The 15,099-nt window shown below is 45.1% G+C and overlaps 1 protein-coding gene across 2 annotated transcripts; it reads right to left on the bottom strand.

The window, feature by feature from the left end:
* Positions 1 to 7,058: 7,058 nt before the first annotated feature.
* Positions 7,059 to 14,512, bottom strand: RPL26L1 (ribosomal protein L26 like 1). Of its 2 annotated transcripts, none has more exons than XM_012765500.3 (4): positions 14,447 to 14,512; positions 13,885 to 14,061; positions 8,051 to 8,191; positions 7,059 to 7,401 (listed from the first exon to the last, which is right to left on the bottom strand). In XM_012765500.3, exons 2-4 carry the CDS (start codon positions 14,050 to 14,052, stop codon positions 7,273 to 7,275), a joined length of 438 nt encoding a protein of 145 aa, XP_012620954.1. In that variant the 5' UTR covers positions 14,053 to 14,061; positions 14,447 to 14,512; the 3' UTR covers positions 7,059 to 7,272. The 2 variants fall into 2 exon arrangements, with proteins under 2 accessions (XP_012620954.1, XP_012620955.1); XM_012765501.3 differs by having other exon boundaries at positions 14,443 to 14,502.
* Between the last annotated feature and the right edge of the window lie 587 nt (positions 14,513 to 15,099).

Here is a 15,099-nt window from a genome sequence, read left to right as displayed (position 1 = left end):
GAGTAGCTGGGTGTATGTGCCACCACACCTAGCCTGTTTTAATTTCTAATGTGGCAAATATCAATAGCTATAACCCATATAAATGCAAGCTCCTTGGGTCCTCAATAATTTTTAAAAGTGTAAAACAGGTCTTGAGATGAAAAGTTTGAGAAGTACTACTAGAGGAACAACCTCAGAGGCAATCCTGGACAACAGCTGTGAAGTACCATGGTGAAACCAGCTGAGGAACTCTTCTTTCCTAAGCCCATCCCCTAAATAAGAACAGGCATGCAGAGTCACAAAGCTATGGAGTCATAAAGTTCCTTGTCACTAGAAGCAGCTTCTCGAATCCTTCTTGAATCTCTGTCTGGTTTGGCTCACCTGCCTCCACCTCAGCCTCTGCCATGTCCGTCAGAGTGACCCCGAAGTCCTACAAGGTGTCCACCCCTGGCCCCTGGGCCTTGGCAGCTGCTTGTACACAAGTGGGCCCAGCACATATCGGCTCCTTAAGCTTCTCCTGGGGGGGCAGCCACAGCGGCTTCTGGGATGGCCTAGGCTCTGGCACGGGTCTGAGTCGGGGCTATGCCAGGGCGAGTGGCATGAGGGACATTACAGCCAGCATGGTGAACCAGAGCCTGCTGAGCCCCCTTAGGCTGAAGGCGGGTCCATTGTCCAGGCCACGTGCACCCCAGAGAAGGAGCAGATCAAGACCCTCGATAAGTTTGTCTCCTTCATTGACACAGTGCAGTTCTTGGAGCAGCAAACAGGATGCTAGAGGCAAAGTGGAGCCCACTGAAACAGCAAAAGGCAGCTTGGGGCAACATGGACAACACGCTTGAGAGCTACATCCACAACCTCCTGTGGCAGCCGGCACCCTATGCCGGGGGGGAGCTGAAGCTGGGGTGGAGTTGGCACCACGCAGGGGCTAGTATAAGACTTCAAGAATAAGTACAAGGATGGATGAGATCAACAAGCGTACAGAAATGGAGAATGTGTTTGCCCTTATCAAGAAGGATATGGGTTGCACAGACTCAAGTTTCCAAAAATACAACACAATACAATACAATAAATACAGGCCGGGCGTGGTGGCTCACGCCTGTAATCCTAGCACTCTGGGAGGCCGAAGCGGGCGGATTGCTTGAGGTCAGGAGTTCAAAACCAGCCTGAGCAAGAGCAAGATGCCATCTCAACTAAAACTAGAAAGAAATTAATTGGCCAACTAAAAATATATAGAAAAAATTAGCCAGGCATGGTGGCGCATGCCTGTAGTCCCAGCTACTCGTGAGGCTGAGGCAGGAGGATTGCTTGAGCCCAGAAGTTGGAGGTTGCTGTGAGCTAGGCCGATACCATGACACTCTAGCCCAGGCAACATAGTGAGACTCTGGTCTTAAAAAAAAAAAAATACAAAAGAAAAATGAAAAGGCTATGGGAGAAGCTTACATGAGCAAGGTAGAGCTGGAGTCTCGCTTGGAGGGGCTGACCGACGAGGTCAGCTTTCCCAGGCAGCTGTGGGAGGAGGCGATCCGTAGGCTGCAGTCCTAGATCTCGGACACGTCTGTGGTCCTGTCCATGGACAGCAGCTGCTTCCTGGACGTGGATAGCATCATCGCCAAGGCTCAAGCCCAGAAGGAGCAGGTTGCCAACCCCAGCGGGGCTGAGGCTGAGAGCGTGAGCCCGTTCAAGTATGAGGAGCTGCAGACACTGGCTAGGAAGCACAGGAGACCCGTGGCTCACGAAGACGGAGATCTCCGCCACGAACCAGAACGTCAGCTGGCTGCAGGCTGAGGGCCTCAAAGGCCAGGGGGCTTCCTGGGGGCCACCGTCGAGGATGCCAAGCTGTTTGGGGAGCTGGCCGTTAAGGCTGGTGGAGCTGGTGGAGCTGAGGGCCGCTCTGCAGGGGCCAAGCAGGACATGGCGAGGCAGCTGTGCGAGTACCGGGACCGGATGAACATCTAGCTGGCCCTGGACGTCAAGATTGCCACCTACCAAAAGCTTCTGGAGGGCAAGGAGAGCCAGCTGGAGTCTGGGATACAGAACATGAGTATCCACATGAAGACACCAGTGGCTACTCAGGTGGGCTGGGCTTGGTTGGCCTCAGAAGCTCTGGCCTCCGCTATGGCCTGAGCTCCCTCCAGCCCAGCTTTGGCTCCAGTGGGGGCTCCATGGCCAGCCACGGTCATGAGGAAGATTCAGACGCGCCCTGGGAAGCTGGCGTCTGAGCCCTCTGATGTCCTGCCCAAGTGAAGGGCCACTGCCACCCCTCCCAGCCTATCCCCTGCTGCGGCTGCCCCAGTGCTCATGGGGGAGGCAGCTGTGCAGGGAGCGCAGGGATCAGGAGGCCCACCTGAGGCTCAGTCCTGGCCCTCAGCATCCCCTTGGTGGGGGTGGGGGTACTGCATGGGCAGCCCTCTTGCCCATGCCCTCAACTAAAACCCAGTTAAATTGTTTTTCCAAAATTAAAGCCTCAGCTAGCTAGGGAGGAAAACAGAAAGCTCCTTTCCAAGCTAACTGGACATTACAGTAACTTGGACGTTACTGGAGAAGCTGATTCAGTAGAAGTGCATGGAAAGTGCACCGCTGATGCAGCAGCCACCACTGCTGGAGTGACTGCCACGTGCCAGACATTGAACTAGGTGCTTTGAATTATCTTGTCTCATTTAATGCTCACAATGCCTAATATAGATATTATTAAATTTACATATGAAAAAAGAAATGCTCAAATTTGTAACTTGTTGAAAGTATAGCTGTTTTGTTTTTATTTTTGTTTTTGTTTTGAAACAGAGTCTCACTCTGTTGCCCAGGCTAGAGTGAGTACCGTGGCGTCAGCCTAGCTCACAGCAACCTCAAACTCCTGAGCTCAAGCGATCCTTCTGCCTCAGCCTCCCGAGTAGCTGGGACTACAGGCATGCGCCAACATGCCCGGCTAATTTTTTCTATATATATTTTTAGTTGGCCAATTAATTTCTTTCTATTTTTAGTAGAGACGGCGTCTTGCTCTTGCTTAGGCTGGTTTCAAACTCCTGACCTTGAGTGATCCTCCGCCTCGGCCTCTCAGAGTGCTAGGATTACAGGCATGAGCCACTGTGCCTGGCCAAGTATAGCTGTTTTAAGTGAAAGAGCTGGGATCCGAACCCGGCCTGTCATAGCTATTCTTCAGACTAAACTATGTTGCCTCTCCTAGTTCAAGCAATATGTTAGCATAGAAAAAAATGAAATTGCACACAACTTTACAAGACAGAGATATTGACTGCATGAAACCTTTGAAAGCCTGTTCTAGAACTAGCTGCCCTCCTGCTAGGATTAGGCTGGGATGTGGTTGATTGAATTTTTTCTGATGGACAAAGAACATTTTATTTTATATCTGTGCATTTTGTTTTATTTTTAAGGCTAGTCTCCGTGCATGTTTATATTGTAATTATGGTGTTCAGGCAATGAATCAACGTTATATGGCTGTTTAAATTTGGACGACCTGCTTTTCTCTTAAAAACTTATTCATGGATTGAACTTTCAATAACTATTCAAGTGTATGTGTATAGACTATTCTGGAAGGATACAAAAGAAATTGGTGACAGCGACTACCTCCTGGAGAGAACTGAGAGATTGAGGGTCAAGGTGACAAGGAAACTTGTTTTATACTGTTTACTTTCTTTTACCTTTTTATTTTGAACCATATATAAATATTACTTATCTTTTCTGACATTTTTATTTATTTTTTCTTGATACACAATAGATGTACATATTTTTGAGGTAAATGTGATCATTCAATACATTCATATAATCAATCAGGGCAATTTGCATATCTATTACCTTATTTATCTTTTCTTTTATAATTTTTATTTAATTTTTTAACTTTATTTTCTTTGTAGAATTCTTTCTTTCCAGACCCCCCACATTGCTTATATATTTATCTTTCCTTTTTTGCTAGGAACATTTGTTCTCTTCTACCTATTTTGAAATGTACAATAGATTAGTGTTAACAAGTCTTACTTATCTTTAAACAAAAACTGAAAGAACAAAGACCCAAGTCAAGGCCAGGTAGGACCTGCTCAAAGTCTGTGGCATCAGCAGAGGGTGGTGGGCCCTCGGTTAGGAGAGTGCTGTGTGGTTCCTGGAATACTCGGTTACTTGCCTCCCCAACTCACACTGAAGGCTCGGTGGCTGCGTGTCGTGTTTCGTGCGAGTGCAGTGAGAAAGCAGACATTCAGAAGCAGTTACCAAAGTTTAAAAGTTCGGCGTCTTTGGCCCTTTTGTTACGACAGGAGGCCCGTGCACCACTCTGTGGTGAACGTATCTTGCTCTTACTCTGTAAACCTAGATCTTGCTCTTGCTCTATAATCCTATCTTTCTCTTCTTAATAAACCTCATTTTGTGCTTAAAAAAAAAAAGTTTGGCATCTTCCCAAAATAGCACAAGAGGACTCACTCAAGGGAATGGACATCTGCAAATTTGATGAAAAGGTCAGTGGGAGACTGTTTAATTCAGTCATTCTGGGAAACAAGCTAGTACCCTGGGGCCTGAACCTTGACAGGCAGGCACACCCGTCTGGCATTCTCCAGTCCCTATTTTCTGCAGCAGCCAAAACACATCACTGCTGCCCTTAAACCCTCCCCTTCATTTGAGAAACATTTGTCAGAACTCTCTAGAGAAAACTTTTCCCTATGCTCCTGTGAATGAACCCAGTGCCAATCTCCTCTAAAAGACAATAGTTAAAATTTCCTGAGTGCTCTGTGCTTTACAAACAATATCTCAAGTGCTAAGTCTGACAACCCTGTGAGGTAGGTACTGGTTTTATCTCCATTTTATAAATGACAAACTGAGGCCCAGAGAAGTTAAGCAATTTGCCCAAGGTCACACAGCTAGGAACTGACTGGGATTTGAACTCAAATTGAGGCCAAATTCCTACTCTTGATCATGTACTATTATTCACTTGGCTCAGCATAAGCAGTCTGGTATGATTTGGATGCCTGTGGGAGGATTACAGTTCTCAAAGTTCTTATCTATCATTTGTATTGGAGTAAGTTGACGAAAACAAGCCAACTCTAATTCCTAGGAGATATCATAATTTAATTTACTGATGAAAGTAACTGCTGAGCCTTGAGCTCAAACCAGGTATCAGAATATATAGTAAGGAGCTATAAACTTAATCTAGTATGAAATCTGACTTTTATGCAACTTTTGGAGTCCTAGAACATGTGTTGGTTGAGAATAAAGACAAAACTCAAATTGGAAGATACAAACTACAGAATTTACTGGTTAACCTCAGCATGTTAATAATTACATAGATGCCGTGTGGTGGACACCTACTCTGTTTTATATGCTGTGTATATACTTTACATTTGTCCTGATCCAGTTTTCCAAATTTTCCCAGTTGTAAGAATTATACAAGGTCCATGTGAGAAATATACGTATACATATCTCACTTTGGACCTCCTACATCACAGCATTTCTAGGCAAGAGGGTGCTGACTAATATTAGCAAGCACCCAAGAGCAGGTGAGTCTGGTGGACTGCTACTTCAGTTTTCACAACCTTGAAGATACACATTTCTAGCTTTCTACATATGCAGGAAAACAGAGGGAAATAAAAGTGACCTCCCCCAAAGCAGGATTTGAATCCAAATATTTTTGGCTCCAAAAAGATTTGGAGTCAGGAAAGTATCATTCTGTCCACCCTTAAATCAATGCCAAGTTAGAGAACACATCGTGAGTTTTGTAGTTTGTGATCTCACTGATTGTTCGTGAAAAATCATTGCCTCTTTGAGAGCAGAGACAACGACAGAATTGGAAATACAAGTCAATGGAACAATGCAGTGATATTAACATGTGTATACTCACAGCTCTCAAAGTATGCTCAGAAATATCCCATTTGATCTTGGTGTTTTCTTTGCATTTTCCATGAAATAGGAAGGCAGAGTAGGTATTATCATGTTTTACTACTGAGAAAATAGAAGCCCAGAGATGAGTAACTTGCTCAAAGGTTGATGACCACCCAGTGGCGGAGCTGGGATTAGACCTGGATAGCTGCTGATGCTTTCCCGCTAAGCAGCACTACTGCTACAGACATGAAGGTCCTTGTCTGTCCCACACAAACGTCCAGACCCTTATCAGACTCCAACAAAAGGCTGACAGAGTAAAGGAGGGAATACCTGAGACAGCTGGCTAAAGTGGGACGTGAATGACCTTTGATGCCATAGGTCAAGGTTCATATCTTGACTTCATTTCTTATGCTGCTTGTGATTTGGACTGTTAAGCTAAGTTCACTTTACCAGTCAAAATGGAAAACCACTCTGATTCAATCAACATTTATGAGGACAATCCACTTATGTCGGATAAGCTGTTATTGGAAAGACATAAATGGTTACTTGATATATTTTAATCAATAGATTATTTTTCACAGGGGTAGGGGAAGATTTTAGATGTGGTCCTGGAGCTAAACCTTGAAGAATGAGCAGACAGACCTGAAACTCAGGTGCAAGTACACGAGTGGAGCAGGTGGGATAGGGAGCAGCCAGCCCCTTGGCTCCTGGCAATGCTGTGCAGGGACAGGTACCTATGCGGGGATCCACGCAGCCGGGTAACGCAGGTGGAATCTGTGAATTCTCCCACGTTTTAAATGTTGGAATTTTTAATTATAAAAATAAAGGACAAACAAAATCTGTGAGTCAAATCTTGCCCACACACTTTTCTCAGCTCCAGAAGAAAGGGGCATTTTAGTCACATGGAAACGGTGCTTGCAAAGTCAAGACCATGGGGAGGGGAGCCTGGCGGGGGAGCTGCACATGATTTGGTTTGGTTGGTGCATGACGGAGAGAAAGCTGGGGAAATACAAGCCAGGAGGCCAGAGAACAATGTGCCAGGCCTGAGAGACACGAGTGTAAAGCAGCACACACTCTGGCGCCCGTGAACATGCAAACCCCGCATCAGGAACTGGAGCCCTGCCCCTTCCGCTGCACCAGCAAGAGGGGCCAGGCAGAGCAGGGCCTCTTGACTCCACCACTATTTTGCTGCTCCACAAGTTAAACACAGTAAACACGGAAGACTGGCAAAGAGGAATAGGTAATAAGATGGATTTTATTTACAAACAATGCAAATACTATTTGGAATTAGGAAACATTTCCAATTTTTATTCATAAAATTATTAATCAAAATTGCAACAGTAGACTTACAGAGAGCCATAGGTCAACAACAAAACAGGAGGGAAATGGAATGTTCCAGAGATATTTTTGAACAGTTCCAAAGAAACACACACTAGGCTAAAAATCTACAGTTAAACCATGGTTGCACAAAGATTATATTCATTCCTGCATTTTCTCAATAAGTTCTTCCTTGTATTTGCCTTTCTCTTTTCCAACTTGCCGAGACTTGGCTTTGCGTTCAAGAATTTTTTTCCGATCTTTGTCCAGTTTTAGCCTGGTGATAACAACCTATTAGAAGTGAGAAAACAGGTCTTTATTTACTTATTTTGTAAGTGGAAAAGGCTCTCTCTCTCTCTCTTTTTTTTTTAAAGAGACAGGCTCTTGCTCTCTCACCCAGACTGGAGTGCAGTGGTGTGATCACAGATCATTATAACCTTGAACTCCTGGGCTCAAATGATCTTCCCATCTTAGCCCCTCGAGTAGCTGGGACTACAAGCACACACCACCACACTTGGCTAGTTTTTAATTTTTTCTAGAGACGGACAACAGCAGTTTGGGCTCCTTCTTCTGCTATCCAACCTCTTGTCCCCTAACTCCTGAGGATTTCAGGAGAATATTTCCATAGTTTAGTGATATGAAATATCACTTGACTGGAAAAATTTGTTCACCATCCCTTGGCTGGCGAAATAGTCTCTTTTCTACCTGAATATTATATAGTGGAGAAGTGCCACCAATTTGAAGGCAGAGCTATCACCGAGGATGGCAAAACAGACAAGAAGAGAATCTGGATCCTTGATGACATCATCAAGCCACCGAATCAAATGAGCCTGCCTGGCCTGTCTGAAGTCCTTATCTCGACCACCCATGCAGGTAGTGCCATAACAGTAATGTTATGCCCGTTACATGGCTGCTACCACCACTCAGTTCTGGAGCATACCTTGCTTGGGTGAATGCCCACGTGCACGGTTGTGCCATTAGCCTTCTCACGCTGCACCCGTTCAATGTAGATGACATATTTCTTTCTGTACACCTGGACTACCTTACCGATTTGCTGACCTTTGTAGTGTCCTCGAACCACCTAAGAAAAAAGACAAGACATATTTTTTACCCATTTCTTATGAATGATCATGAGGAAGTTAATAATCATAAACCCTTAGGCTAAACATACAACTTTTTGTACAAAACCAGATTAATCTTGCTATCAAATGTCAGCTATTTCCTTTTTTTTTTTTTGAGACAGAGTCTCGCTCTGTCGGTCTGGGTAGAGTGCAGTGGCATCATTAGATGCTCGCTGCAACCTCAAACTCTTGAGCTCAAGAAATCCTCTTGCCTCAGCCTTGTAAGTAGCTGGGAATACAGGTGTGTACCACGATACCTGGCTAATTTTTCTACTGTTAGTAGAGATGAGGTCTTGCTCTTGCCCAGGCTGATCGTGAACTCCTGAGCTCAAGTAATCCTCTCACCTTGGCCTCCCAGAGTGCTAGGATTACAGGCGCAATCCACAGCACCTGGTCTCAAATGTCAGCTATTTTTGTGGTATAAATTTGCTTTGTTATACAAGGTCAGGTGGATATTTTTCACCTGAATTTTCTCTCTTACATGAACAACAACAAAAATGCCTTCAACTAGGATGGTCATCACAGAAGTAGTCCTGATAATTAAAAAAAAAGTAATTATTTTCAACAATATAAAGAATAAGACATCATACTGAGACCACCATGTAACCATTTAAAATATGTATCTTCAAAAAATATTTTATGACCTAGGAAAATACTCAAGATAATGATCTTTAGAAAAAAATGCTTGGGACCAGAAGTGCTTCAGATTTTAGAATATTTGCATTACCAGTTGAGCATCCCAAATCCAAAAATCAGAAATCCAAAATGTTCCAATGAGCATTTCCTTGGAGTATCATGTTGCTTCTCAAAAAGTTCTGACTTTTAGAGCATTTCAGATTTTGGGATGCTCAACCTGTAGGTACACGTTTCATATACACAGCACGTAACATGATGGGATGGAAATATTGATAATGGCTGCCATTAGGCAGGAAGCAGGATTACAACAGATGATGATTTCTAATATTTATATCCTTCTAAATTTTGAGATTTCCACAATTAATACAAATATTTTATATTCAGGAAAAAATAAAGTATTTAAATTAAAATCTTGTGGACAGTTAAACCTACTCTATTAAAAAAACCAACTAGAATGTGGCTTCCCTGAAGGTAACAGCCTGTTAAATAGCAGGCACAATGTAACACTGATTAATAAACTTAGAGGAAATAATAGATATAAACAACTAGAGAATCCCAATACTCCTAAAATGTCTACCTAGATTGTTCAGCTCATTTTCCAAGTCACTTTTCAGATTTAAAAAGGGGACAGCCATGCCTCATTGAAAAATCTACCAACTCTGCATGACCAGAGACTCTCAGGACATTCCCGGAAGAAGTCTGGGAAAAATCTCCTGTTAACTAGCATCGAGATTGAAGAAAGATATTAAAAAATAAAAACAAGTGAAAGGAACAGAACAACCTGTAGACCCAGTGAGGAGGGAGACAGTATACGAGTAAATCGTCTAGACTGGAAAGGTGAGCGTGAAGGAGCAAGGGTACTCAGAGGATACTCAGAGTCTGGCCTGGGCAACAGATGGATAGATGTGCCTTCCCACAGGCAAGGAACACAGGGAGTAAACAGATGTTAGGAGGAAACAGTTTAGTTTGGAACATGATGAATTTGAAGAATCTGGGGACATTCTAACAGAGAATTCCATACACAGCTGGAAGGTCAACTGGGCCAGCAATAGAGATGTGGGAGTCAATCAGAGATGCAATTTGAAGCCTCATTTTGCTTCAATATGAGAAAAGGGCAGAATACAGAAATATGAGAAAACTCAACATTTTGGAAGAGCTTATAAGAGGATGATGTGGTCAGAAAGAACAAGAAACCGTGGGAGTGTGGTGTTACAGAAGCCAAGAGAAGACTGTCAAATGCTGTGGAACCATCAAATACAGGGAAGATAAAGTAATTTACAGATTTGACAACAAAGTGGTCACTAGTTGCCGTGGCTGGGATGCTTCCAGTGAAGTGGTGGAATGGAAGCCATTTACAGTAAGGCAAAGAATACCCCGGGGAGGTGAAGGTGAGAATATAGTCCCAAGGAGCGTGGCTCTGAAGATGAGAAAAGACAGTTCGAGTGGGATGTGAAATTGTGAAATTAGGGAAACTTTACTTACTTACTTTACTCATTTGAGACAGAGTCTTGCTCTGTCGCCCAGCTCTGATGCCCGCAGTAGCATCATAGCTCACTGCAATCTCAAACTCCTAGGCTCAAGCGATCCTCCTGCCTCAGCCTCCCTAATAGCTGGGACTATAGGCATGTGCCACCACATCCCACTAATTTTTCTATTGTTTGTAGATATGGGATCTCATTCTTGCTCAGGCTGGTCTCGAACTCCTGACCTCAAGTGAACTTCCTGCCTCGACCTCTCTGAGTGCTAGGATGACAAGCATGAGCCATTGCACCCAGCCTTTTAAAGAGAGGAAAACATAAATGTGTTTAAATGCTGATGGAAAGAAACAAGTATGGAGAAAGAGGGTAAAAGAACTATACAGAAAGATCTCCAAGTGGAGAGAGGAGAGACTGCAGCACACAGTGGTAGACAGATCATGTTTAGACAAAAATAGGGATATCTCTTTTATTGTAATGGGAGAATGAGGACAAGAAGGATAGGACTGCAGGTTAAGTCAGTAGGTATGGAGCCAGGAGTTCAGAAAGTACCTGACTGATAGTTTTAATTTTCTCTGTAAATTAAGAGGAACTGTCACCTACTTAGAGAAAGAGGAAGATAAGTGAGATTCGGATTCTAAGAGAGAAGAGGCAGTTTTAACAAATCCAATTGGGGTTATTTTATACTCCTGGTGGAGAAGTGTTTATCCAGCATGGTCTTTGAAGGAAACAATTCATACCTCTTAGGCACTCAAAAATAGCAGCTCCTTCTCCCCTGTCCTCCTTTATCTCATCTTCTACCATCTAGTCAATATTTTTTTCGTTCATTCAACAAATGTTGACTGAACCCCACCCCCACTAAGTGCCACGCTCTGCATTGAGGTTAGGCAACAAGTACAAGACAAGCTCTCTGGCCTCATAGAGCTTAGTCTAATGGCTAGTAAGCAGTTAACAAGTAAATATACAAATATACGATCACTAACCAGCATAGGGCACCTGGCAACTTACTGAGATGATAAAAATAGTCTCTGCCATAATTATGGCAATAGCAACCTGATTTTATATCTGCCAAAACTGACCTGTGTATTTTGTTGTATGTAAATTATAGTTCAGTTAAAAATAAAATGATCAAATGAGGCGTTAGCCAGGTACAAGGAAGGAAGGGAACTCGAGTCAAAGGGAACATTCTGGGGAAGGAACAAGAGGGAGAAAAGATCAGGTGTTTTAAAGACCTGAGAAGGCTGGTGTGGCTGAAGCTGAAGTGTAGAGCATGTGCTAGGCTAGTAGGAAGAGATGAGGTTGAAGAAACAGACTAGGATTAGATCACATAGGACCATGCAATAAATGATTTTAGATTTTACAAGCACAGCAAGCCCCATTAGTAGGTTTTAAGTAGAACCTGATTTGCAAATAATACCTCTCTGTGGAGAATGGACAAGGTTAAGAGTGGAAGCTGGATGCTGCCTTGAACCGCATTGGAAATAGGTTCAAGACTTACTATGGAGATAGAATCAACAAGACTTTGTGGTAGATTAGAAGGAGGGGGTGGGTCGGACACAGTGGCTCACGCCTGTAATCCTTGCACAATGGAGGGCGGGTGGATCATTTGAATCCAGGAGTTTGGAACCAGCCTGTCCAAGAGCGTGACCGTATCTATTAAAAAAATAGAAAGAAATTAGCTAGACAACTAAAAATATATAGAAAACATTAGCCAGGCATGGTGGCGCATGCCTGTAGTCCCAGCTACTCTAGAGGCTAAGGCAGTAGGATCGTTTGAACCCAGAAGTTTGAGGTTGCTGGGAGCTAGGCTGATGCCACTGCACTCTAGCCCAGGTGACAGAGCGAGACTCTGTCTCAAATTAAAAAAAAAAAACAGGAGGGAAGAGTTATTAAAGATAATGTAAAGGTTTATGGCATATGCAACTCAAAAATGTGGAAGATGGGAGGAGAATCAGATACTGGAGGCAGTGGGAGTGTTAGGATCACCAGTACTCTTGGGTAAAAAGCTTGAGGTGTCAATGAGATATCTAAATAGAGATGTTCAACAGGTAGAGCTAGAGGTCTGTGCTCAGGAAAGTGGTTTGGACTGGGATATAAAAGAGGGAGTTGTTAGCATACAACAGGCATTTAAATCTCTGAGAATAGACATTACCTATTGACGATCTCAGCCAAAGCAATTGTATAATGTAGTGGGGACAGGGATCAGACTGAAAAGCATCCATGAATAAATGGAAGTGAAGAAGTGTAGGTAACTCTAAAGGAGCTTGGCTTTGAACAGGGAACAGGAAGTAGCAGCTGGAAGGAAATTAATCCAAATTTTCTAGTTCTCTTTGAAAATCCAAGAATCTGACGATGATGAGCCTGCATTTCCCTACGACAGCAGCTGGCTAAAAGTACACGGTTATCTCCTTTAAATGTGGCATGAGCTTCCAGTTTGCCGTTCTTATCGGCTCACTTCCCTTACTTCTGAACTACTCTGTCCACTCTATTCCTGTCACACTCTCAGCCTAACTCATCCCCTGCTTCAAATCTTTCCCTCAACATGTCCCTCAACCCTTCAGAGAGTCCCAGTGTTTCAAGATGATACACCACACTTCATCACCTTATCTTCAACTCAAAAACAATGGTTCTCAACTGGAGGAGGGAGAGTTGATTTTGACTACCAGGTGACAAAATGGTAATATCTGCAAATATTTTTGCGTGTCACAAACATGAGGTGGGGGGAGAGGGGAGTGCTTATGGCACCGAGTAGGCAGAGGCCAAGCATGCTGCTAAACATTCCACAACACACAGGACAGCTCCTTCACAATTATTCGGTCCAAAACGTTAATGGTGCTGAGGTTGGGGAAACTCTGCTGTAAAACATGAGCCCCATGAGAACAAGGTCCTCCATGTCAGTCTTGTTTACTGCTAGTGTCTAGAACAATGTCTGGTAAGTGCACAGTAAATATTTCCTTCGAGTGGGTGAATCTAGCCCTTGCTTTTTTCACTCACACCCAAGTCCCTTCCACCTCCCACACATCCAAAGCTCCAGTCAGCACAGAGGGCTGGCACTTTCTCACATGGGCCCTACTTTCATAATTTTGCACCTCTGATTTGCTGCCAAATCCAGTGCCAGCTCCCCCAAATCCCTATCCATCAACTCCACTAAGTCCAAAGACACTAAAACACTACTCTCACTGTGTTGCATTTTCCTTTGCAAAGTCTGACTGAAAGAGCCACCCCGAACAACACTTGACCAGCTAGCAGCCAGGGAGCTAAATCAAAAGCTGATCTTTGCTTGGCTAGCGTACTACATGCTCATACGTATAGTCTTTACTACTACCGTTAAGGAAGTGAATGCTCTGAAGCAGTGCAGGCACCCTCTGGTGGCTCTGGACCCCATCTCCAGCCTAACACACCTGAAAGGTCACACTACTTGCCAGGGTGTTGAGGCATATGAGTCTGTGACTCTTCCACCACCAAGTACTCGCCACGTTCTCAGGCAAAGGCGGTGCCCCAGCACCACGAAGCTGGTTATCTAGAGCCCGACGAAGACGCACCTGGACTTCATCGTCCTTGCGGATGGGCATGGAACGAACATTGTACTTCTGCCGCAGCTCCTTGGAGAGCGGGGACGACATGATCTTCCTGCGCACGTGCGAGGGGGCATTGAAGTGGCGTTTGCGGTTTTTGCTTCGGTCCGAAGTCACGAAGGGATTGAACTTCATGGTGACTGTCTGCAAAGAATGGGAGAGAAGTGAAGGGGGGCGCTCAGTGGGGTACAGGGGCCCATTCTCTATCCAAAACATCCTCCCCATCCCTGTGGAAGTGCTCTACAGGGAAGAGATGGCTCGGAAGAAGGCGACTGGGGCGGGGAGGGCGTGCGACTGGCCCGAGTGTTGTTAAGACGTGCGCGGGCAGCGCACGCCTGGCCAGAGGGGTCGTAGGGAGAGGGCGGCCTAAGTCCTTGAGGCTGAGAGAGGAATGTTCGGGCTGGAGAAGAATGGACAGGTGAGGGTTCACGCTGGGATGCCGCGTAGCTCCGCGACACAGGAAGGAAAGCTCCCAGGGGGTCGGCGGGGGCTTCTGAAGCCGCGAAGGCGCTAGCCGCTTCTCACCTACCCCGCGCCGCGCGGATTCAAGCAGCGAGCGCGCAGGGCCGGAAGTAGGCTGCCTTGCCGCGCAAGCGCAGAATGCCGGTGGCCCATTCGCGCCGGGACGAAGCAGAATGGTGCCCCCTGCGGCTTGGGGTGGGACCGTAGCGCCTCGTTCCTAGGGGCCCAGGGGCGCTAGGCCCGCCATGCTGGGAGCCGGGGAGCTGGCGCCTCCGAGGATACGGGCCTACTTTTGTAGGGTCTGCGGTAGAGGCTTGTCGGCGTTCTTTTAATAAGCACACTGTCCGTGGGCGCTCACCTGCCCACACGCTTTCTTTGCCCCTGTTGCCTGCCGCCGTGATACTCCAAGTGCCAGCTGCAGACCAGCTTCTTCAAAATCAGAGAAGCCTGTTCAAAATGCAGATTCTCGGGTCTTACCACAGTCTCACAAAACCAGACAGTGGTAGGTCGGGGTCAAATCTGAATTTAAAGCAAGCACTCATCCTTCTACCCCCAGACCCCATGATTTTGAGGTGCACCAATGTTTGAGGATCGTTGTGAAGCAAACACCTGGCTTTGCAAAAATTGCCTATTCTATTGCTGGTCTTTAGGAGACTGCCTGCACACTTCTCAGTTTTCTTGTCTGTAAAATGGGGATGATTTTAGTAGGTGCTTCATAGG

This window comes from Microcebus murinus, chromosome 21 (genome assembly GCF_040939455.1).
Source record: "Microcebus murinus isolate Inina chromosome 21, M.murinus_Inina_mat1.0, whole genome shotgun sequence".
Taxonomy (NCBI): Eukaryota; Metazoa; Chordata; class Mammalia; order Primates; family Cheirogaleidae; genus Microcebus; species Microcebus murinus.
The sequence above is the reverse complement of the archived record's forward strand: the minus strand, read 5'-3'. Positions and strand labels throughout refer to the sequence as shown.

Bases quoted from the DNA above. Each gene is read 5' to 3' on its own strand.
- RPL26L1 (XM_012765500.3), bottom strand. From the start codon at position 14,052: ATGAAGTTCAATCCCTTCGTGACTTCGGACCGAAGCAAAAACCGCAAA. The intron at 8,192-13,884 runs GTGCGTCTTCGT...CTTTTTTCTTAG, and splicing joins GCAAGGACGATGAAGTCCAG to GTGGTTCGAGGACACTACAA. The intron at 7,402-8,050 runs GTATGCTCCAGA...CACTTCTAATAG, and splicing joins TGGGCATTCACCCAAGCAAG to GTTGTTATCACCAGGCTAAA.